General features: G+C 38.2%; 1 protein-coding gene across 2 annotated transcripts in view; it reads left to right on the top strand.

The window, feature by feature from the left end:
• The window catches only part of banp (BTG3 associated nuclear protein), a 53,403-nt gene extending 30,883 nt beyond the window's left edge, over nucleotides 1–22,520 (top strand). For both annotated transcript variants that reach the window (XM_084094100.1, XM_084094099.1), the window contains exons 12-13: nucleotides 12,430–12,570; nucleotides 21,544–22,520. In XM_084094100.1, the coding sequence (XP_083950226.1) occupies nucleotides 12,430–12,570; nucleotides 21,544–21,654 (252 nt within the window). In that variant the 3' untranslated portion in view covers nucleotides 21,655–22,520. The remainder of the gene's footprint in view (nucleotides 1–12,429; nucleotides 12,571–21,543) is intronic.
• Nucleotides 22,521–22,962: the final 442 nt, after the last annotated feature.

Genomic DNA, 22,962 nt, shown 5'->3' with positions numbered 1-22,962 from the left:
TCCTAAATGAATTTACCCTTTTTACCTCCATTGGAACAATGTTTTCCCCCAAGATATAAAACAAAATATGTTAAATAAAATGGTCCAAGGCTTTTAGCGAGTTCTGGAAGCTAATGTGGTCATGGCAGGGATACAAAGGTCTTCTCGCAAATATTCACAAGAAAATCCCTTGGTAATCCAATGGAGAGAAGTTCTCATGGAGCTGATACAAGATTTGTTGTCGGTGTACACTGGTATGTACACAAGTCACATGGCTTGACTTTCCTCATTAACGCTTGTGACACAAGGAATCATCTTTGTGAGCGTTTCACCTTTTGTTTTACCGCTAGTTGGATGCAATGAAAAACGTCTGATGAGCAAGTGGCAATAAAATCATCAAGTCATCAGAATTTATGTTGCTCTGAGATGCTTTTCATTGGAAACATTGAAAACGTTGAGGAAAAACAGAAGTTTTGGAGGCGGGACTGGACTGTGCGTCTCCTCACAGAGGTTGTTCCAAGGTCAGATAATTCACAAGTTTACAACATATGGAGTGATTCACCATAGCCTGTCAATTCTGCAGTATAATTAGAAACATAATGAAGACGACACACACAAAAAAAAAAAGACGTGACACTTTGACACCAACACTAAAGCAAGCTTTATTTCTTTGTTCCCAAGAACAAGCTTTGTAGCTCGGCTTATCTGCATGTTGTTAAATTTGTTGTAAAATTGTTATTTATGTGATTCCGTCTGCTCTTTGAATCAGGAATCTTATAGATGTGTGTCTGTCGTATGAATTGTGCAGGGTCTGTTTAATCCCTTGCTTTGGATACACTGTAAAATATTGCTTTGGCAAGAGGAGTAGTATCTCAATCTGCCACAGGGGTCATATTTAAGGTTGATGTTACTGATTTAGTGAGTTTTAGGATTTGAAGCTTACTAAAATTGCAGCTTAAGTTGGTTGTCAACCAATCCGGCCATGGAAGTCATACTTGTACAATGTTATACAATGAGGCTCATTTTGAATCTCTAATTTGAACCATTAGTTACAGGAGAGAAACTGTAAAACAATACCTTCTTTCCGAGCTTCATTCATGCTTCTGTTTCAGCATCCTTTTTTTCTGAGCTTGCTTCCTGACTTTCAAGCTTCTATCTGAGCATCCTTTGTTTCTTCCAAGTCTTGTTTCTTCCTAGCTTTACTTCTTCCTTCCAAATTTCCTTACCTCCATTTCAAGCTATCTTCCAAGCTCCCTGACCTTCCTTCCTTCTAAGCTTCCTCGCCTTTCTACTGATCATCCTTTCTGCCCGCCAAGCTTCCGTCCCTCTGAGTTACTTTTCTGCTGCCTGAGATTTCTTCCGAGCATCCTTCATTTTGAGCTTCCTCCCAAACTTCCTTGTCTTCCTTTCTTCAAAGCTTCCTTCCCTCCATGCTGCTTTTCTTGCCTCTTGAGTTTCCTTCAGAGAATCCTTCCTTCCTGTTCCCAAACTTCCTAATCTTCCTTTCCGAACCTCCATACCTCCAAACTTCCTTCCTTTTTACCTTCTAAGCTGATCTCCCTTCTTGGCCATGAAGCTTCCTTCCCTCTGAGCTTCTTTTTTGCCCCCTTAGTTTCCTCCGAAGCATCCTTCTTTTTGAGCTTCCTTCCAAACATTATTACTTTCCTTTCAAACTTCCTAATCTTCCTTCTGAACTTTGTTCCTGCCCTTGAATCTTCTTCCTGCCCCAAGCTTCCTTGCCCTGAGTTTCATTCCAAATATCTTTCCTTTTGAGTTTCCTTTCAAACTAATTTGGTGATGATTAAGCTAAACCCTGCACTGTTTCAACATTAGTGATGTAATGCAATGTTTAATTATTTGGAACTGCATATCCATTAGAAATTATATCTGCTTCCAGGCTCAAGGCTATGTTAAATTTGTGTGGATACAATACGGTTGATGATGGCAGCCCTCCAAATTTGAATTTTTCAATTTATGAAATAAAAAGACAATTTGATGATTAAGAAACATTAGCTATGGCACCATCCATACAAGCCAAATGCTGTATCTCATAAGACTGTCTTGTTTGTGTGGAGACTTTTTCATAATGTAGCAAATACGTACTCATGTAACAGGAATTAGTATTTAAGCTCATTTGACTGCAGATGTCCTCATTAGATAGTGTTCATTGTTGGGGTAAAATAAACAAATTTTGGATACAAATTTAGACCTATCTTTAATGTGCAACTGTTTTTTATTATTATTAAGTTCATTTGTCGGTCTGTGGGAGGTTTTGCAGCAGAAGTGATGTAGGACTCTCAGATGATTTTAGGAGTTCACTCAGTTTGTCCAACGTCCTGTCGGTCGTCTTTCTTTCCGTCTGTCTCTCTCTCTCAGAACAGTTAGGCCGTCACATCTGTCCTGGCTTAGGTCTGGCCCGCTCCAGATGCAAGTTGTTGGAATCATGTAGAAATTGGGCGGAAGTGTTTACCTTTCCAGAGAGACTTTTTTTTCTCGTCAACTCTTGAGGGTATGAGGGAACTGTACATGTTGCTGGGAAGCTCACCTCTTTCATAACACAGCTTATTGAACTGTGCAAAAAAAAAAATAAAAAAAAAATTTCTTCATCCAAAATTGTTTGCGACCTGCATATCCAGTTGTAAAGAAGCATCCAGTTTTAATCAAGCTTAATGTTACAGCTTAACCAATTTCATACTCTTTTCAGGGGAATTCATGATTTTGAATGAATTCATCATTTATAGCTAGTTAAGATTCGTATGCACAGAAGTAGACACTGGAAAGCCAATAAAGAAAAATGGATCTTTGGAGCAATGGCATGTTTGCACAGTTGGTTGTTATGTATCGAAGAGGTCCCAAACTAAATGTTTTTTGCATTAAGCTGCTGTTGTTTTGTTCCTCGTTGTCTTTGCTCCAGTTCCTCAATGTGTTTGCTGTTCTACTCTGCTGCTGAAAGCATTACTACATTAGAGAAAGATTTATTCTGGGTCCTTTTTTTCCTGCTAGTTTTTAGTCCCAACAACCCAAGCTGACAGCAGATCCTGACTCGCTCTGCCAATTTTTAAACCCTTTGTTTGGCAGCTCGCCTGTATAGAGATAGCAGATTTGAAGTTTGGCTGATTTCGAAAGAAACAAGGCTGGACACAAGGGTATGTTAGCTCATGAAGACCCTTGAGAAAGGGGCATTATCTATTTCAGTTTCAAATACCTTTTAACGTTAATTTAATCCAGTCATTAACGAGAAGGCAAACAAATGCGGTGCTCAACATTAACTCTTGTCCGAGACAAGTGGATTTATACCAGCACATTTGCAAATGTGCCATCAATTTTATACAGCTGTTCAATAAACAACATAGTTAATATTAAGTGGATACAATACTGACTTACACAATTAGTGACTAACACAACTGACTAAATACTGACTGTATTTAGCCAACAAAAATTATTCCAAACAAATCCATAGCAGAACAGCTGCCATCTCCGAGCAACACACAGTGATGTTTAGTTACTAAGTGATTCAGTGTTTTTGAATGGATCGGGTGAGTCAATGATTCAATGACCCATTCATAAAGACTTCATTCTTGAATGACTCAGCCGTTTGAACGAATCGGATGAGTGAATGACTCAATAACTAAACCTACTGGCAGTTTAGTTTCCTATTTAGAAGTATCATTGTATATTTGCCACAATTTCATATTTGTTCATTTAAGAATTATGTAAAAGATTAATCTCATAACATTATGCAGTTGTAATTTTTCAGTTTAAATACATTCATGCCACCTCTGAGCTGTATTAAACAGTCTGTGTAAATACATCTAAATGCCACTTTAGATGCAGTTTCAGTGTTGCTTCTGCTGTGGAAAGATGGATTTCAGTTGATTTGTAACAGCCTTATAGTGTCTTATTATTCTAATTGAATTTATTGAACAAATTTAAGAATTTCACATGAAAGACAACACATTCATTATTAATTTATAAGAAAAAATGCCCTGGAAATCACTTTAAGGGGAGAAATATCACAAATATGCTGATTTAAGTAAGTAAGAGCTGATAGAACACTGATGAGAATATTGGGTAACACTTTATTTTGATGGTCCCTTTTGAACGTGCTGTTGACTATAAGTAACTTTGCAACTATATGTCAACTAACTTTCATTGGAGTATCAGTAGACTGTCTGCTTAATATCTGCAAACACTTTATTGTGATGGTCCTCCAACAGACACTCTACTGACTATAAGTAATTTTGCAACTACAACTTAATCTAACCCTAACCCTACCAGTCTATTAATACTTAACTAACACTCTAATGAGAGTTAGTAGACATGTAGGTGCAACGTTACTTATAGTCAACAGAATGTGTTAAAGGGACCATCAAAATAAAGTGAAACCGAATATTGCTTCAGAATAAATACATTTACACACAAAACAGGAAATATTTATTTCTGGACAAGCCAATGACCGATTTACTTACTCAGACAAGCGAATGACCGATTTACAACAACATAACAAGGCTTAATGTCAAGCCCTGAACTGGCTTGGTTATTTCCAGCCGTTTCCTCTGAGAGTTTGATTTACTCACTAATGACAAACAGAACACTGATTACTAATGTCTCAAACGAGCCCTTTCATTTCTGTCAAAGTCAGCAGACCTCATGCGAACACACCGGTTTAACTCGGAATACACGTTGTGACATCATGACTGTTTTTTGCTTTGGATTTTACCTTTTTGAGGCCAAGATTAGTGACACATAAGCCTCATAAACAATTCTGCAAGACCTGTAGTAACTGTTGGATGACTTCAAGAGCCAAAGTGTGCGTCTCCAATGTGATGTGTGCTTTGAATTAGCTTTACTTTATTTGATTATGTTGGAACCACGTCCTCATGCTCTCCTGATCAGCGGTGGAGTGGAGAGTCGTCTTGAGAACAGTTGCGAGGCCGGAAGTCAACCGATGAGAACGAGCTTTCATTGCTACGCGATTGCAGACGTCCTCCCAGCATCATAAAATTCTCATTGTGTTAAGTTGCACAGCTGAGCATACAAACAATCCTCACTTGCAGTTTTAAAATTTCTGCTGTTGTAGTCGTGTTTGCTTTGACAAGTATCATTCAATGGATAAATCCCCAAAATGCATTTTTTAATGTGGAAAAAGTGCATTTTTTTAATTTTATGAGGCCTGACGGATGGTTTCAAAATGGCATATGAATTCTCAGCGAGCGGTGAACTTTATTTTGATGGTTTTATGATTGTCTGCATGAGAAAGTATCCAAGTTGGTGCCTCCTGTGTGTGTCTGCAGTTTTCTGGTTCAGATAAGTGATGGAATGAAAAAGGGGAAGTTTTAAAAGATGTCCCTCAGCTGTGAATTACTCTTGTTTCCAATAACTTTATGTGCATATCTCTGTACTTGTGCATGTGTTTGTGTTTAAGACCTGCTGGGCCATCCTTCAGTTGTTCTCATGCTATTCTTTGTTTACCAGAGTATATGGGTTAATGACATACAAGAATATCCATGATAAAGAAAAGGAAAAATCTTTAAAACACATGCAAAAAGGAAATTAACTTTTTGTTTTCATGTTGGTTTAATATGGTTTTGAAATACTTTTATACCATTTTCAAAAAAGCAAAATATTTAATGACTCTAAAAATGAACTGTTGTGTAGCAATCAATGAAAAAGTAATGACATATTTTCCTTACATCTTGAATACATGTGAGTGTACACTTCATTATATCCCAGAACATTTTCAAATGTATTTTCAAGCTAAAAAGTATATATATATTTTTTAAAAACAGCATAAATTAATTCACAAATACCATTACAATTTTTGGAAGCCGTACCACATTTACAACCTGGACTAACCTGGTATTTTCATAAAACATTTTTTTTTTAATGTTTATATTTTGCCCATACTACTTGACTGTGATTTAGCATTTTTTTTTCCCAAATGTTCATAAGTAGTGAAACAGTTTTTTTTTCCTCCAGAGAGTAACAAACTACTTATTCTTCTCAAGAATTTCATTCTTTTAATGAGGCTTTTTCTTAATTATGATAAGAGAGTTGTATCACCCTGATTTTTTTCACTTTTTCACCAAAATTATCAAAATGAATTTTAATTTAGAAATTAAAAACATGCTCAACATAGAAGAGTTGTATTCAAGTCAATTTATGTATGAAATGCATTTTTAATGTATTTTTGAATTATATGTTATCCTGTTTGAACCAACCCAACATCGTACGCTCTTAATTATTTCCACATGATTTGACTGGCAGCATCAAAAAAGGAGTCATTGTGGCAAAATTGGCATCCTTCCTCCATGCCATTGGAGACAGGGTGGGCACCGCATGGGTTTTCTACGAACTTAAAGCATGCCACTGACTCATGACTTCAAAGTCAACGTCTGCACTTGAAACTGGGGTAGGGGGCAGAGACGAACTGGATCTGAAATCGGGGTTATTGTGGGATTTTTGTGCAGTGAAGCATATTTTCTTTCTCCTAATTGGGAGTGCATGACAGTTCTGTTCCCACTTGGGGAGACTCAGATTAGATTTTTTATGCCCACACTGGCGCTGATGTCGACAAGATGAACTGTAGAGGTGTCACCTCGTGGAGTCGCAGAAGAACTGTAATGATTAACGATTAGTGTTTAGTCTGAAGTTCACGTTTCATTTAACGTGCCATCTATCCCCGATGGCTGTTTTTGAATGAACGTTGTGCATGTGGAAACGGTCAACTGCTGCAATGAAGAAATCACTGACTCACAGTTCAGGTTGAAGACTAGCACCAGTAATTGAAAAGAAGTCAGAGGATCCAAAACCATGGTGACCACATCAAAGCGCATTTAGTGGTCAGATGATGTATAATCAATGATGTGTGCGAGCTGGCTTTGTGGCAATCAAACACAATGTACGATCATGCAAGTGTTTTTGCTTGCATGTGCTTGTTTTGCGATGAGTAGGACCTTGGCACTGGATGGAGATGTGTTTGTGAGAGCACAGCTGGAGACTGGGCCTTCTACCGGACTGTTATGATGAGTGCTTGAATGTGTTTTCAGACTTGGCAATCAAGCAAAAGCATTCAAGCTGTCAGTTTTATAGTGTAGTTACATAGTTTTGCACTTTTTTTAACCCTGAAACAGCAAGTAGACAATTGTTTAAAGACTTGCAAAGAAACAAAACTACATGCTGACAGTCCTTTGATTTGATTAGCCTGATTAAGAAAATTTCCTCCCTTGGATTATGTCCGAATTGCTGTACTATTATAATGCATTGAATTAGATTTTAAAAAAAAAGTAAAGTGCTCCTATTATGCTTTTTTAAGAAAGGACTGCAAAGTTTTAAAGACAGAAGTGAACGACAAACAAAGGTATTGTCTCCCAAAAGAAGAAATCGATTCTGACCTGCCGAAACAAGTTGTCAGCGATTCCAGTCTCACTTCCTCAACTTATTTACAAATGTTTGTTGCAAATTTGCATTATGCCAGATATGGTCTTCATTGGTATTCACTGTCATGAACAACGTCTACTTTGATCCACCATTAGACACTGTAGTTGTAGCTGAGACCTGAAGAGTTTGGTCTGTGTTGTCGAGAAGACGCTGTTTTCTATGCTGTGAAAAATAAATCCTCTTTGTATGAACTTCTAAAGAATGAAGACTCGCACTGGTATTGATACGGTAAAACCGACGCCAAAGGATGAAGACTCGCACTGGTATTGGTACGGTAAAACTGACGTCAAAGGATGAAGACTCGCACTGGTATTGATACGGTAAAACTGATGACAAAGGATGAAGACTCGCACTGGTATTGATACGGTAAAACTGACACCAAAGGATGAAGACTCGCACTGGTATTGATACGGTAAAACTGACGTCAAAGGATGAAGACTCGCACTGGTATTGATACGGTAAAACTGACGACAAAGGATGAAGACTCGCACTGGTATTGATACGGTAAAACTGATGACAAAGGATGAAGACTCGCACTGGTATTGATACGGTAAAACTGACGACAAAGGATGAAGACTCGCACTGGTATTGATACGGTAAAACTGACACCAAAGGATGAAGACTCGCACTGGTATTGATACGGTAAAACTGACGACAAAGGATGAAGACTCGCACTGGTATTGATACGGTAAAACTGACACCAAAGGATGAAGACTCGCACTGGTATTGATACGGTAAAACCGACGCCAAAGGATGAAGACTCGCACTGGTATTGATACGGTAAAACTGACGTCAAAGGATGAAGACTCGCACTGGTATTGATACGGTAAAACTGATGACAAAGGATGAAGACTCGCACTGGTATTGATACGGTAAAACTGACGTCAAAGGATGAAGACTCGCACTGGTATTGATACGGTAAAACTGACGTCAAAGGATGAAGACTCGCACTGGTATTGATACGGTAAAACTGACGTCAAAGGATGAAGACTCGCACTGGTATTGATACGGTAAAACTGATGACAAAGGATGAAGACTCGCACTGGTATTGATACGGTAAAACTGACACCAAAGGATGAAGACTCGCACTGGTATTGATACGGTAAAACTGACGTCAAAGGATGAAGACTCGCACTGGTATTGATACGGTAAAACTGACGTCAAAGGATGAAGACTCGCACTGGTATTGATACGGTAAAACTGACGACAAAGGATGAAGACTCGCACTGGTATTGATACGGTAAAACTGACGTCAAAGGATGAAGACTCGCACTGGTATTGATACGGTAAAACTGACACCAAAGGATGAAGACTCGCACTGGTATTGATACGGTAAAACTGACGCCAAAGGATGAAGTCTCGCACTGATATTGATACGGTAAAACTGACGTCAAAGGATGAAGACTCACACTGGTATTGATACGGTAAAACTGATGACAAAGGATGAAGACTCGCACTGGTATTGATACGGTAAAACCGATGACAAAGGATGAAGACTCGCACTGGTATTGATACGGTAAAACCGACGCCAAAGGATGAAGACTCGCACTGGTATTGATACGGTAAAACCGACGTCAAAGGATGAAGACTCGTGCTGAAATGGATATGGTAAAACTGACAACAAAGGATGAGGACTCGCACTGGTATTGATACGGTAAAACTGACAACAAAGGATGAGGACTCGCACTGGTATTGATACGGTAAAACTGACAACAAAGGATGAAGACTCACACTGGTATTGATACGGTAAAACCGACGCCAAAGGATGAAGTCTCGCACTGGTATTGATACGGTAAAACTGACAACAAAGGATGAAGACTCGCACTGGTATTGATACGGTAAAACTGACAACAAAGGATGAAGACTCGCACTGGTATTGATACGGTAAAACCGACGTCAAAGGATGAAGTCTCGCACTGGTATTGATACGTTAAAACTGACGCCAAAGGATGAAGACTCGCACTGGTATTGGTACGGTAAAACTGACAACAAAGGATGAAGACTCACACTGGTATTGATATGGTAAAACCGACGACAAAGGATGAAGTCTCGCACTGGTATTGATACGGTAAAACTGACGTCAAAGGATGAAGACTCGCACTGGTATTGATACGGTAAAACTGACAACAAAGGATGAAGACTCGCACTGGTATTGATACGGTAAAACTGACAACAAAGGATGAAGACTCGCACTGGTATTGGTACGGTAAAACTGACAACAAAGGATGAAGACTCGCACTGGTATTGATACGGTAAAACCTACGTCAAAGGATGAAGACTCGCACTGGTATTGATACGGTAAAACCGAAGCCAAAGGATGAAGACTCGCACTGGTATTGGTACGGTAAAACTGACAACAAAGGATGAAGACTCACACTGGTATTGATATGGTAAAACTGACGTCAAAGGATGAAGACTCGCACTGGTATTGATACGGTAAAACTGACAACAAAGGATGAGGACTCGCACTGGTATTGATACGGTAAAACTGATGACAAAGGATGAAGACTCGCACTGGTATTGATATGATAAAACTGACAACAAAGGATGAAGACTCGCACTGGTATTGATACGGTAAAACCGACAACAAAGGATGAAGACTCGCACTGGTATTGATAAGGTAAAACCGACGTCAAAGGATGAAGTCTCGCACTGGTATTGATACGGTAAAACCGACGCCAAAGGATGAAGACTCGTGCTGGTATTGGTACGGTAAAACTGACAACAAAGGATGAGGACTCACACTGGTATTGATACGGTAAAACCGACGCCAAAGGATGAAGTCTCGCACTGGTATTGATATGATAAAACTGACAACAAAGGATGAAGACTCGCACTGGTATTGATACGGTAAAACCGACAACAAAGGATGAAGACTCGTGCTGGTATTGGTACGGTAAAACTGACAACAAAGGATGAAGACTCGCACTGGTATTGATACGGTAAAACTGATGACAAAGGATGAAGACTCGCACTGGTATTGATATGATAAAACTGACAACAAAGGATGAAGACTCGCACTGGTATTGATACGGTAAAACCGACGCCAAAGGATGAAGTCTCGCACTGGTATTGATACGGTAAAACTGACAACAAAGGATGAGGACTCGCACTGGTATTGATACGGTAAAACTGATGACAAAGGATGAAGACTCGCACTGGTATTGATACGGTAAAACTGACGTCAAAGGATGAAGACTCGCACTGGTATTGATACGGTAAAACTGACAACAAAGGATGAAGACTCGCACTGGTATTGATACGGTAAAACTGACGTCAAAGGATGAAGACTCGCACTGGTATTGATACGGTAAAACTGACAACAAAGGATGAAGACTCGCACTGGTATTGATACGGTAAAACCGACGTCAAAGGATGAAGACTCGCACTGGTATTGATACAGTAAAACCGACGCCAAAGGATGAAGACTCGCACTGGTATTGGTACGGTAAAACTGACAACAAAGGATGAAGTCTCGCACTGGTATTGATACGGTAAAACTGACGTCAAAGGATGAAGACTCGCACTGGTATTGATACGGTAAAACTGACTTGTTGGCCTATTGTAAATACTTAGTACTGGACTTCCCACTCATGTGACATGCTGTTTGCAAACTGTATGCAAGTTTGGACATTTGAACTTCCTACAATGTGAAAAGAAAAGCGTAAAAACAGGTGCTCATTATTGTGGTTTACTGGCAGGCAGTTGCATAAACTATAGAATAAGTGAATCATTAGCAGATTAAAATGTAAACTGTGAGAATTTTAATTTTGTTTTAACAGTGAGGTGATGGATATGCTAAATTAAGTTAGAAAAGAACAACCATCAAGGACTGAAAGGAACAAATTAGTAATAGCTTTAGAAAGGAAAGCACAATGATTCATTTGCATAATAGATTGCAGCATACTTCATTTCATTTCCATATAAAAGCTAGAATATCATTTGAGACCTTCCACTTCCAAGAAAGTAATGTTTTGAGGAAAATGTTTTATCCTAGCAGCAGTGTTGGAGAATAACTAACTAGAAGTGCTACTTAGTTAAATGGATAGTTTTCCTAAAAATGAATTCTGTCATAATTCACCCACTCTATTCCAAACCCATATGACTTACAATCAGAAAACTCTGCAAAATATTTCAGTATTGTGTAGCTATTACTGTAACTAGATATTTTTAACAAAAAAAGTTTTGTAAGTCAACACGTTCCACAAAGCATCACAATCCAGACATATATTTTTAGAAATGCTTGATGCATGTTAAATTTACTATTTGTATATGTATGTTTTAAAATGTTAGAAACAGGAAGAATGTTATGAAGAATACATTAGGAAAGTCATGGGAATTTCTATAATGAATTATTTTTTTTTTACAAAAAACAAAAATGATGTACGTCATCACATGCAGCACTTCATATATGCTTTTGAAATACATGTTTAAAAAAAGCATTTTATCCCTTTTTTTGAGTAATTTTTTTTTACTTTTTTTGTCAAGTTTTTATAATTGAATATATATTTGTAAGTTTAGTACTTCAGTTTTTTTTTTAAGTTTCTCGTCTAATACTTTTATTTTACTTGAGCTTGAGCTTACTGAAAATGTTTTTAATAGTTAAAAACACTGATGCATCTTTTAGATAGAAAGTATCCGCAAACCCAGTATGATTAGCTCCATGAAATTTAAATGCTATTCTGCTGACTGTGATTTTTTTTTTTAACTCAGCTGGTTGTTTTCGATCCTTCATATGATGAATATTTGTGTTGGTAATTTAGACATCAGTGTCTGATTCCAGTTTGACGGCCACACAATTCACATGTTAGACAACTTTAGTCACTGAAATTAGTCACATCGTCACTTAGGAATGAATCTTACCACAACTATTAAGCCATGCTGGAAACATCAAGCAGTGTGTTTTGTTTAAAGCACTGGTGATCGCGTTCCAACTGACAATAAACATTTAAGATAGTTTTACCTAGTAGTTTCCCATAGTGCTAATGTTTCTCTTTTTTCTTCCTCCAGGTGCTAAGAGGACCGCAGCTCATCGCTGTGGCGTCGACCGATGGGGCCGGCGGGGTTGATGCATCGCCTCTCCAGGGTAACGATATTCAGGTGCAATACGTCCAGCTGGGAACGGTGACCGACCACACTGGCGCAGTACAAGTGAGATAAGCCAGAACACACACAAACACAACTTACCATAGTAACGTTTTCATCAACAACGTTATCTGTGGCGTATAACCATTTTATTTCACAGAGGAATGTTTTCTGTCGCGAAACGACCACCGATTTTGCACGGGTGTTGTGATGAATGTCATCTCCACCATTCTGATCAATGGTGGGTGGCAATTCTGCTCAAACACCTCAGGGTGGCGTAGGGGCCAAGATGTGTGATCTGTACATTTCAAGTCTTTAACTCACTCTCTCACAATGTGTTCTTTGAAGAAATCACACCAGTGATCTGCTAACCTGCTCCCCACTCTCACTTTCGGCTAATCAGCAACCCACATCAGTTTGTTTTTCCTCGGAATAATAAATAGCCTCAAGTTGTCCTTTTCCTCCCTGTCTGTTTTCTCATTTTTATCCCCGTTTCCATCTTACGCTCTGCATCAAGCTCTCGACATGCTCAAGCCCTCCTTGATGTGTTTTTACTCTAATCACTTCCCTATGATGCCTTTACCGCGTTTTCAGAGTATATGTACACGTATATGGCGTGCGCTCATATTCAAACACATTTAGAGGTTTGACAGTCATTACAGGTCACCACATTTCCCCAGCTGCTCTCACGTGTTTGGTTCATGTGAGGCTTCAAGCTAGGGTTGAGGAGCACAGGCACAATTTGACTTGCATACTTGCACATCTGCTTTTATGTTTCTGTCTTTAGAGAAACAAACTGTTTTAAATCTGAAACAAAGAACAATCTGTGATTAATCAAAATTAGTGACACAAATTTTGGTTGGCCAAAACTTTTTGCTTGGTAAGGTAAAAAAAACTCTGACAATAAAATGATTTAGATTAACATCTACAGTTGGCATTGAAAAACTCTAATAATAATAATAATTATTATTATTATTTAAGAAAAATAACAATGTAGAAAGAATTGATTTAAATAATCGTCATTGCTGGAAACAAGGTTCCGATGGTCATGGAAAACCTGTAAATCAGAGAAATAGTGTGATTTCTAGGGCTGAAAAAATATAAATAATAAAATGTATTAAATTAATAAGTACATTATAAAATAACTAAAGCTTTAAAATATTTCATTGGCTAGAAAAATTAGTTTAAAAAAAAAACTTTTTTTTTAATCATGGAAAAGTCATGCAAAATTCCTATAATGAACAATTTAGTCTATCTTAGCTAAGCTCTAAAATAATTAATTGGCAAAAAATACTTTAATTTACTTTAAAATACAAATCAATTTAGTCTATCTTAGCTAAGCTCTAAAATAATTAATTGCCAAAAAATACTTTAATTTACTTTAAAATACAAATAAGACTGGAAAAGAGTGGTTACCTAGTGGAAAATGTGTTTTATGTTTGATCTGTTACCTTTTGAACGTTTTTGTAATTTTGCATACCATCAAATAAAACTCCCTATGGACTAAAACTAATGAATGTAATGAAATGTTGACAAAATTGTATTATTTTCATTAATGCTTCAGAGGCGTAGCGGGTTTTTTTTTTTTTTCTTCTTTTTTTTCCCAGTTGAGACCAAACGGCAACCTTCCAATCTCTCTCTTTAAACCAACACGGAAGTGACTTAAACTGCAATTCATCGACTGGCCACTAGAGACAGGCTCCAAAAGAGAGTCAATCCCATGTTTACAAACTTTACAGCGGAACAAAATATGTTTACAGCCTGGTACAAAAAGTGGTTTTGGTCTATATAGCTAATTTTGCCCTTCATGACAACTGTGAGGGGGATGATTTTTATTTTATTTTTTATAACTCATCCATTTATATTATATTTAGCGTTAAAGTTCTGCATAATTAAGGGCGTGGCCACTTGAGTGACAGGTGGATTGCACTACTAGCCGTTTGTCTGCTGTCTGTTAGCGATCACGTCACCTCAGATAATCCCACCTCTTTGCCAATTTTCGGATATTAGGGAGTGACGCGCTACCAAGATGGCGACGGCCGGCTCTGCCCACTTTGGGCTTCAAAGGTGCTCTTCAGAAACCTACGGGTGACTCACGGACACTTCGTCCATATTTTTTTACAGTCTATGGTTGAGACGCTTTGCTTGCTATGATACGTATTATCTGCGTAACTGGTACTAGTATTTGATTTTGCAAATAGTTTGTTTCAGAAAATAAAAGTGTCAACACAATGTATCGTACTTGCTCTGGCACTAGTTTTGGATGAAGAGATGTGCTTGTTATTGTCATTTGTTATCGTCGTACAAGCAGAGTGTGGCGATTGGTCGCTGTGTGGTATATGTCCCGCCCCTCTTCCACTGTGATTGGACGACTGGGTAAGTGACAGTGATGTCACAGTGATTACCCAAAGTTGAACATTCTACAACTCTCGGCGACCGGTAAAAAAAGGCAGAGCGCTCAATCGTGAAATAGACACTCAACGCCTCGTCACGCTGATGCCGTTTTAAAAATGCTGAGCTCCCATTGAAAACAACTGGGAAAATACGCTTGCTTTGGGGGAAAAAAGCTTTGGTGGACACATGGCCTAAGAAACAAAATGTATGTCTAAAACAAAACAAAATTATGTAAAAAGGAACACTGAGAACAGACATTTCAGTGCCCTTTGTTGTTGACCATCCCTCTTACATTAAAAATTCCCAAACACTCCACAGGCACTTACGCCACTGGCACGCACCCCCAGTATGGCTTTTGTGACTGAGAGAATGTGAGCTATTTGGTAACAGGAACGAGGACAAGGCTTTTACCACAGTTGCCCTTTAAAGTGGTTAGGCTGGTACAACTAAAACCTCTTTAGACGGAGACCTTTGGGCGCTTATGATTTAAATATTCTTAAAGGGCATTTCCTGCATAAAGTCAGTACTTTTTTTCTATTTTGCTTTGCTAATACACTTTCCTGGTCTTGTTGTGCATGATTCATCAGCACACGTTATTTAAGTAAGGGATAATGTAGAGCGAGGCGGTTGTTATAGCGAACACGAAGCGGAGGGGTCTTGAATCAGCCTGAAGGGGTTGTATTTGCTATAATAACTGCCTCGCTCTACATTATCCTGCTTATTACACGGCTACCCACCAAATAAATCAATAATTTGGCACAAAATATTGATTTAAAAAGGAGTTTATTTGTTTAAAAACGATTGTATTGCTTCCGCTAAAGAAAATAGTCCATTCCGTCTCTACGGTTAGAATCCAGAATCCTGCGTCCATAGCAACGCTCTGTTTTTCATGGCAACGGTGTGTTATACTGGCCTGGCTCCGCCCTCCTGCGTACTTCTGCTCAATTTTATTTCCCTTCAGTACTACGTCTGGGATTGTGGTGTATTCTTTGGTTTTCTCCGGCCAAATTTTTGGCGGCCCAATCAGCGAACAGTTGATGTCGTGCGTTAGTTTGAGTTGTAGGGTTACGTCACGACCAAAGGTTTGCGATTGGTTATGGCAGATCCAGAGTGACTCTGGGCAGATCCAATAGTTTTAAACTTCAACAGAATACCCACCTACAAGGAAGTTAACGCTTGTCAATGGAGAGAGGCCAGACTCTCTGTACAAATGAAATGTACGAGAGTCTGGTAGAACCAGGCTAGTGTTATACTTCGGTTATCAAGAAATAACAGACCGCATTCTACATTGGAATTCAACCAAGCCATGTAATAAAAAGAAATAAAATCTTTCATTAAAATGTAACACCTTGCTCCGCCTCTGAAACGACTCTCCTTCACAGATGACATCACCAAGACCTCTTCTTTTTCAGCCCCTCCCCCTTTCTGTAATGTGCTGTAAACAAAGCCCATACAAAAACAAATACTCCCCTTCCTCTCTTTGAAGTACATTTTTCATCAGATGTGCTGTAACTGGGCCAAATTTGTTGTACAGCTTAATAGTGGCCTCGATGCCTTGTTATCTGAGTGACCTGCATCTTTCTTTTCCTCTTTCTCTGTCTCACGGATATTACACACTTGCGTTTTGGCCGACCTTCAAATATGTAGTGTCTCATCTTCGTCTAAGCAGGCTGTACCAAACCCCGGAAAACATGCAGTTTGTGGGAACCGCCTGATGATCTCCTCTGTACCCAGACCTCATTAGAGGGTCTCTAGCCTCACTTGTTGCTTGCCTTGGTGGTCTGGATGCCTTCCAAATTATCTCTGCAATTATATTGTACACAACAAAGCTGTTGGAAAATGTTGTTAATGGATTTGATGCTTGTGCAGAAGGCAGCATGCGCACCATTTGTCGCAATCAACAGTAAATCTTTGCGAATCGATTATAGATTACTGCCGTTTTGTGACGAACCATCTGTTATTGTGACAGGGATTAAATATAAACGGCTGCCAGAGGAAATTAATAATGTTTATAGCAAGAGTTTGTAGAAAAATTACCTGCTTTGTTTACATGTAAATCCATTCTGTAATACTTTATTTTGATGGTCCCTTTAGACATTCTTGTTGACTATAAGTAACTGTGTAACTGCATGTCAACTTATTCTAGCAACCCTAACCTAACAGTCCTAATACTCTAATGAGAGTTAGTTGACATGTAGGTGCAACGTTACTTAGTCTTGTCAATGTCTCAAGGAGACCATGAAAATAAACCATACATTTCTTCATGGTTTATATCTTGCTCTCTTGTTTTTTCAATTGTAATATTTAAAATCAAATTTGCTTGCTCTTAACTCTTAAATAAGTTAAAAAACCATTACTAACCTGGATTTAGGCCTTATTTATTTCATATGCTTTAAAATTTACATAAAAACTTTAGGTAGAGTGGAAAAAAATGTATTCAAAAATTAATTCAAATGTGTCCTAACCAGTAGCAACTGTTATTTTTGTAAAATTTTGTAAAAAATAAATAAATTGTAAAATGAAATGTAAAATAATAAAGACATACTGTATTCGTGGACATTAGGGAGAAAAAGTGATTACAAAAATGTATAAAACCTTAAAAACGTTAGTGGCCCTCAAGGAAAAATTCAAGTAAATTTAAATGTACTTTATAAGTGAATTTTATGTGGGCATCAAAAAAACAAATATATATATATTTATACTACAGGGCCGTTGAATGCTTGAATCTGATTGGTTGACGAACGTTCTAAGGTGTGCATTATTTTCAGGGAAACGCACAGCTAAAGTAGTTCCAGGCAGGTCTTGACCGCATTACAGTTCCATATCACTTCGCGTAGTCAACTGTAATAACGGAAAATAGGATACAATTCATAACAAGAAAAAACATTTAGCCCCATGCGCTTGATCTGCAATTTTCAATGTCTAGCTTCACAATCAATGGAAACATGCAGTTTAATTTTAATAAATAAAGTATATAGTCCTATATAATCAATAGAAAATTAAACTGAATATAGGCTAAATAAATGGATAGTCCTGCAGCACGTATTTTTATTGCAGATAATTTAACAAATAAATAATTATTGATTGGCCTACTTGTTAAAAGGGCTTTGTGTTTCATTTATTTGGCTAGTCTACTGTCATCTGTCAATAATAGAAACAAAAGAATGAACGAATTAATTAAAACGAATTGAATTAATAAATAAATAATAATATTGACGCACATGCTTTTCTGTCTCATTATTGCACATCTCTCTCTAATAACTGCATTAATAACTGCATAAAGCCGGGGACACACTTAAGGCCGGTTATGAATGTAATTTGATAGGCTACTTATGACTGATCATGTCCAAACGCGTGTTCAGCGCGTTCAGTCTGTGTTCAAAGTCGGTGTTTAAAATATGCTGCAATGAAAACAGTCAGAGAATGTGTCAGCTAGTCGTGTGTCCCAGCATTAGTCTGCTATCAGTGGCTCAAACCTCCGTTACTAACTCTAAAATGACGTTTTGGAATTAGCAACGGAGGCATGGGATTAGATGCGTAAGAAATTAGTCCTACATACAAGAGCGTTTTAATGACAAAAACTGTACAAACGTCTTGAAATACATAATCTGAACAATGTTTCGAGGTGTGGTAACTGTAGTATAAGCGGAATAATTGACTTCAGGCCGTTGAATTATTAGAAAAATAATGCACACCCGAGGTGAACGGCCACTCCGCTTTGCGTCGTGACCGCATTACCACCTCGGGTGTGCATTATTTTTCTAATAATTCAACGGCCTGTCGTCAATTATTCCTTACATATATATATATATATATATATATATATATAACGATTTTAGCTATTTATATTTAATTTACTGACCCATTAAAACCTATTTGATGAGCTCTCAGGTTGTTTCCAGTCATTTTGACCCGAAGAAGTTTTTCTTTTTCCCGAAAAACCGTTAACTTTATCGCATTGGACTAAAATTTACTGACTTTACTAAAACACTAAATATTAGTGTATTAATATTAGTCCCTGGGTGAGTCTTTTACATCTTGTAACACTTGTTGTGTCCTAATTAAAAGAAAACAAGTTCACAAAAAGATTGAATCCAATATTTAGTGATAAAATAGCATAACAAAAGTGATTTACAAGCAATTTTTAAAGGCCGGTAATTTTTTTGACCTGGAACATCAAAGGCGATACAGGGTTTTCAACGCTAAGAAGCCAGGAAATGACATCAAAAGTTTATCATTTTTACTAGGTTGATTTTTAAACTCTAGAAAAGCTTAATAATTGGGCAACTTGTAGTCAGTTCAATCATTTAATTTCCATCTGAAATGATTTCAGAAAGCTGTCCTCACATAGATGATGCTCTGCTGGCACTCAACCACCATCCTGAGGTCACCGTGCTATGTGAATTTCAGGATTATTGAAATCGCTCTCTGCTGGACAAAAACATGTGGTAGTGTTTACGGACATTTTTTTATGTACACACCCCTTCATTTTGTTCTTGTTTTTTACTTCATTTAATAGTTTCCATATCAGACATTTGATCACCACAGATAAAAAAATATGGTTGAAAATAAAGAGAGAGGTTTCCGGCCAGGAAGGTCTGTTCTCTGTAGAGTCTGATAGAAGTGTCAGTTCACTTACTCTGTTAAACGATTCGGTCGTGAACTCCCTCATTGGCCCTAATGAGTGCCCTCTTGTGGAGCCGCGGGAAATCGGCCCCTGAGGACTTTGCACTTAACACCTCGGATGAAAAGCACAGCCTGCGAGTGTCTCGCATCAGACGGGCTGTGTTTTAAGAGTCTTGGCACTTCTGGGCCGTGCCCTTGAGTACAGTTTGAGCCTTTGCACCGTCCAGGTGTGCGGTCTGTTCCCCTGGCGTGTGTTGAGGAAGGAATGACTCACTCCACATACTCTGAAGTGACTCATCCTGCAATGTCTCCCCCTGCATCACTCCCTCCATCTTTCTTTTTTTTCGAGGGAGTGTTTTTATTTCGACGACTGAGATAAAGTGTAGCCTTTTTCTGACCCTTTACTTTTCCTCTCTTTTTCCATCTCTTGTTGTTGTATTGGTCTTTGTTTTTGTTGTATCAATCTGTACACCTGTCAGCGTTGTGTTCGTCTGCTTTCACTGCCTTCATCAATATGGCAAAAGGGGACATGTTAAGCCTGGGCGAATGGCGGGATGTACAGTGTGGCGATTGATACGTATACACACGGTATTTTAATAGAACAATCGTATTGCAGACAGATACTTCTGTTGTAGATTTGTTTTTAATGCAGTGAATTCCTTTTTGACATTTTGGGTGCATCAGTTCAGTGTTGACACTATTGATATGGTGCATTAATGTGGAATTCAGATGATGTGCGGTCTGCTGTGCACAAATGTCATAATACTGTACTGGCTTCATATTTCTATTGTTTTATTTCTATTGAGTCTTGTGAAGTTCTTGTCTGAAGTTTAACATAATGTGAAGCTTTTTGTAATTATGCCAGACTTGGTTTAATTTAATTGCCCTCAAGTCAATCAAATTTCCCCAAAAATTTATAAAAAAATAAATAAAATCATTTTTGAAGTATTTCACACACACACACACACACACACACACACACACACACACACACACACACACACATCATGTCTTGTACATCTATCTTTATGAGGACATTCATTGACACAATGCAATCTCTAGCCGCTTACCCTAACCTTACCCATCACAACTAAGTGCCTAACCCGAACCCTTACCCTAAACCTACCCTTAAACTAATTATAACCTTATCCCTAAAACCAAGTCTTGAACCTCAAACAGGTCTCAGAAAGTGAGGACCGGCCAAAATGTCCTCACTTTACTCTCTTTGTCCTCACTCCAGTGGTCTAAAACTCAAACAGGTCCTCACAAAGATAGTTGTACAAATACACACACACACACACACACACACACACACACACACACACACACACACACACATGCCCCCTGGGTAAATATGATTGAAGATGGCTGTAAAAAATAAATCTGCATTGTTTATCCTTTATATATTTTTTAAAAAATGCAAAAATCTAACCTTTCATTGAAGTAAAAGAATTCTTCTCCTCTTCAGTTCAGCCCACTCATTTTCTATAGGGTTCAGGTCTGGGGACTCGGATGGCCATTGCAGATGCTTAGTTTTGTGCTCAGTGACACATTTTTGTTTTGATTTTGATGTTTGTTTTTGGATCACTGTCCTGTTGGAAGATCCAAACATGGCCTGTCATAAGATTTCTAGCACAGGTTGTCAGGTTTTGATTTTTTTCTGTTGGTATTTGATCGAATCCATGATGCCATGCATCTGAACAAGATGTCCAGGACCTCTGGCAGAAAGATACAGCAGAGTATTTCATTTTACACATGGGCTACTTTTTTACCCCTGTATGAACCAAACCCATATTAAGTGTTTGCTGCCAAAAAAGCTATTTTTTTTGTTTATATATATATATACATATATATATAGCGTTACATAACCTGTTGTAACAGGTAGGACTGTCTGTTTTCCAAAAGAACGTTCAGGAAACCAGTTTAAAACAATCATTATTTTTCCAGTTGCATTTCATGTTTCTACTAGCACAACACTGTTTAACACTTTAAAACTCATTGACTGTTTTTTGTCCTCAGGCTGAAGCTCTGACTCCAGGTCTGCAGGCGGAGATGGACGTAAAGGAGGCCATTCAGCTTCAACAAGCCGAGAACGGAGAGGTGGTTCAGATCCAGATGCCAGGCACTTGAAAAACCTTCTCACATGTTCATAAACATTGATATTCAGCTAGAGCGTCAAGGAGAGGGCGAAACCAAGAAGCTTGGCCACTCAAGCTCAAATTCTCAACCGAAACCACCGCTGTCAGTCAACAATTATCGACTAAATCCAAGTAAAACAAATGCAATTTGTTTTAACGTGTCAGCTGGTTTGGAAACTACTGGCTGTTTCCCACCAATAACAGTCGCAGTGTGCTTAGTAACATATAAACAATGCTGGCTTCATCTCCAGCTCATCCAATCTCGCTGGCACTGAACTAAACAGAAAAGAACAGAAGGCTTTTCCTCTTCGGTCTATCTGAAGTACCTCATATGCAAGGAACAAGCATGGTTAACTAAAGATTCAAGCAGACGGTTGAGTTACTGGGCTTAAAGCGGTCACTTAAACTGCCCACGTGTCATTTCAGCATCACACTTTGTAGACTTTGACTATCATATATATTATGAATCAGCAGCTATGTAAAAAAGCTTCAGTTCATATTTCATAATCCAAGATTTTTCCGTTTTGCTATCCTTTTGTGATGTTTTTTGGTGTGTGTGTTTGTATTGGTGAAAGACTGGGGTATGTTTTGAGGTCCGCCCCATCTTCATTCATCGATAATCAATTTGTGTTCAGAATGGTTAGTCTAAATATTTTTAGTTTCAAACAGCTTTATTGTACAGAGAAAAAAAAAAACTACTGAAAGTTTTGTGGAGCTTTTGTAGGGCAGTTTACTAATACACAGTAATATGACGACGGTGAACTGTGTTAACGTAGTATATGAAATATGTACTTTTTCATACATATATATATATGTATGAAGGATTTGTTCAAAATGAATAAATGACCGTTGTTTCCACATACAGTGTCCTGAGTAACAAATAACAGCAGCTTTACCTCAGTCTGCCAGATGACTTTAGTGAAATTTCTGCACAATTTCGGTTGTAAGAACGGTATTATGAAGCAAAGCTCTCACAGAAGTCATTTTCAAACCAAACAGATTTCCGTTGGTCAACGAATCGTGAAGAATGAATGCAACCCACTTGAACACGAGCAAAATCTGTATGGGGAACTTGTTCGCCCTCATTCAAAACTCCCGATCATGTGGATTCCTATTGAAATGACTGGATTTCAACTGTGGAATTTCATACTATGTCTACTATTATTTCAGCGTACAGTAAGTAAACGGGACAGTATGAAAATTTTCCATAAAATACCGGATGGACATAGAGCACCACACAAGTACACGAGTTGCCTATGCATTTTCAGTGGGATGAATGAAGCTGGAAGCAATCACTCAT

This window comes from Abramis brama, assembly GCF_963993115.1.
Source record: "Abramis brama genome assembly, chromosome: 20".
Taxonomy (NCBI): domain Eukaryota; kingdom Metazoa; phylum Chordata; class Actinopteri; order Cypriniformes; family Leuciscidae; genus Abramis; species Abramis brama.
This window is presented reverse-complemented; position numbering and strand designations above follow the sequence as displayed.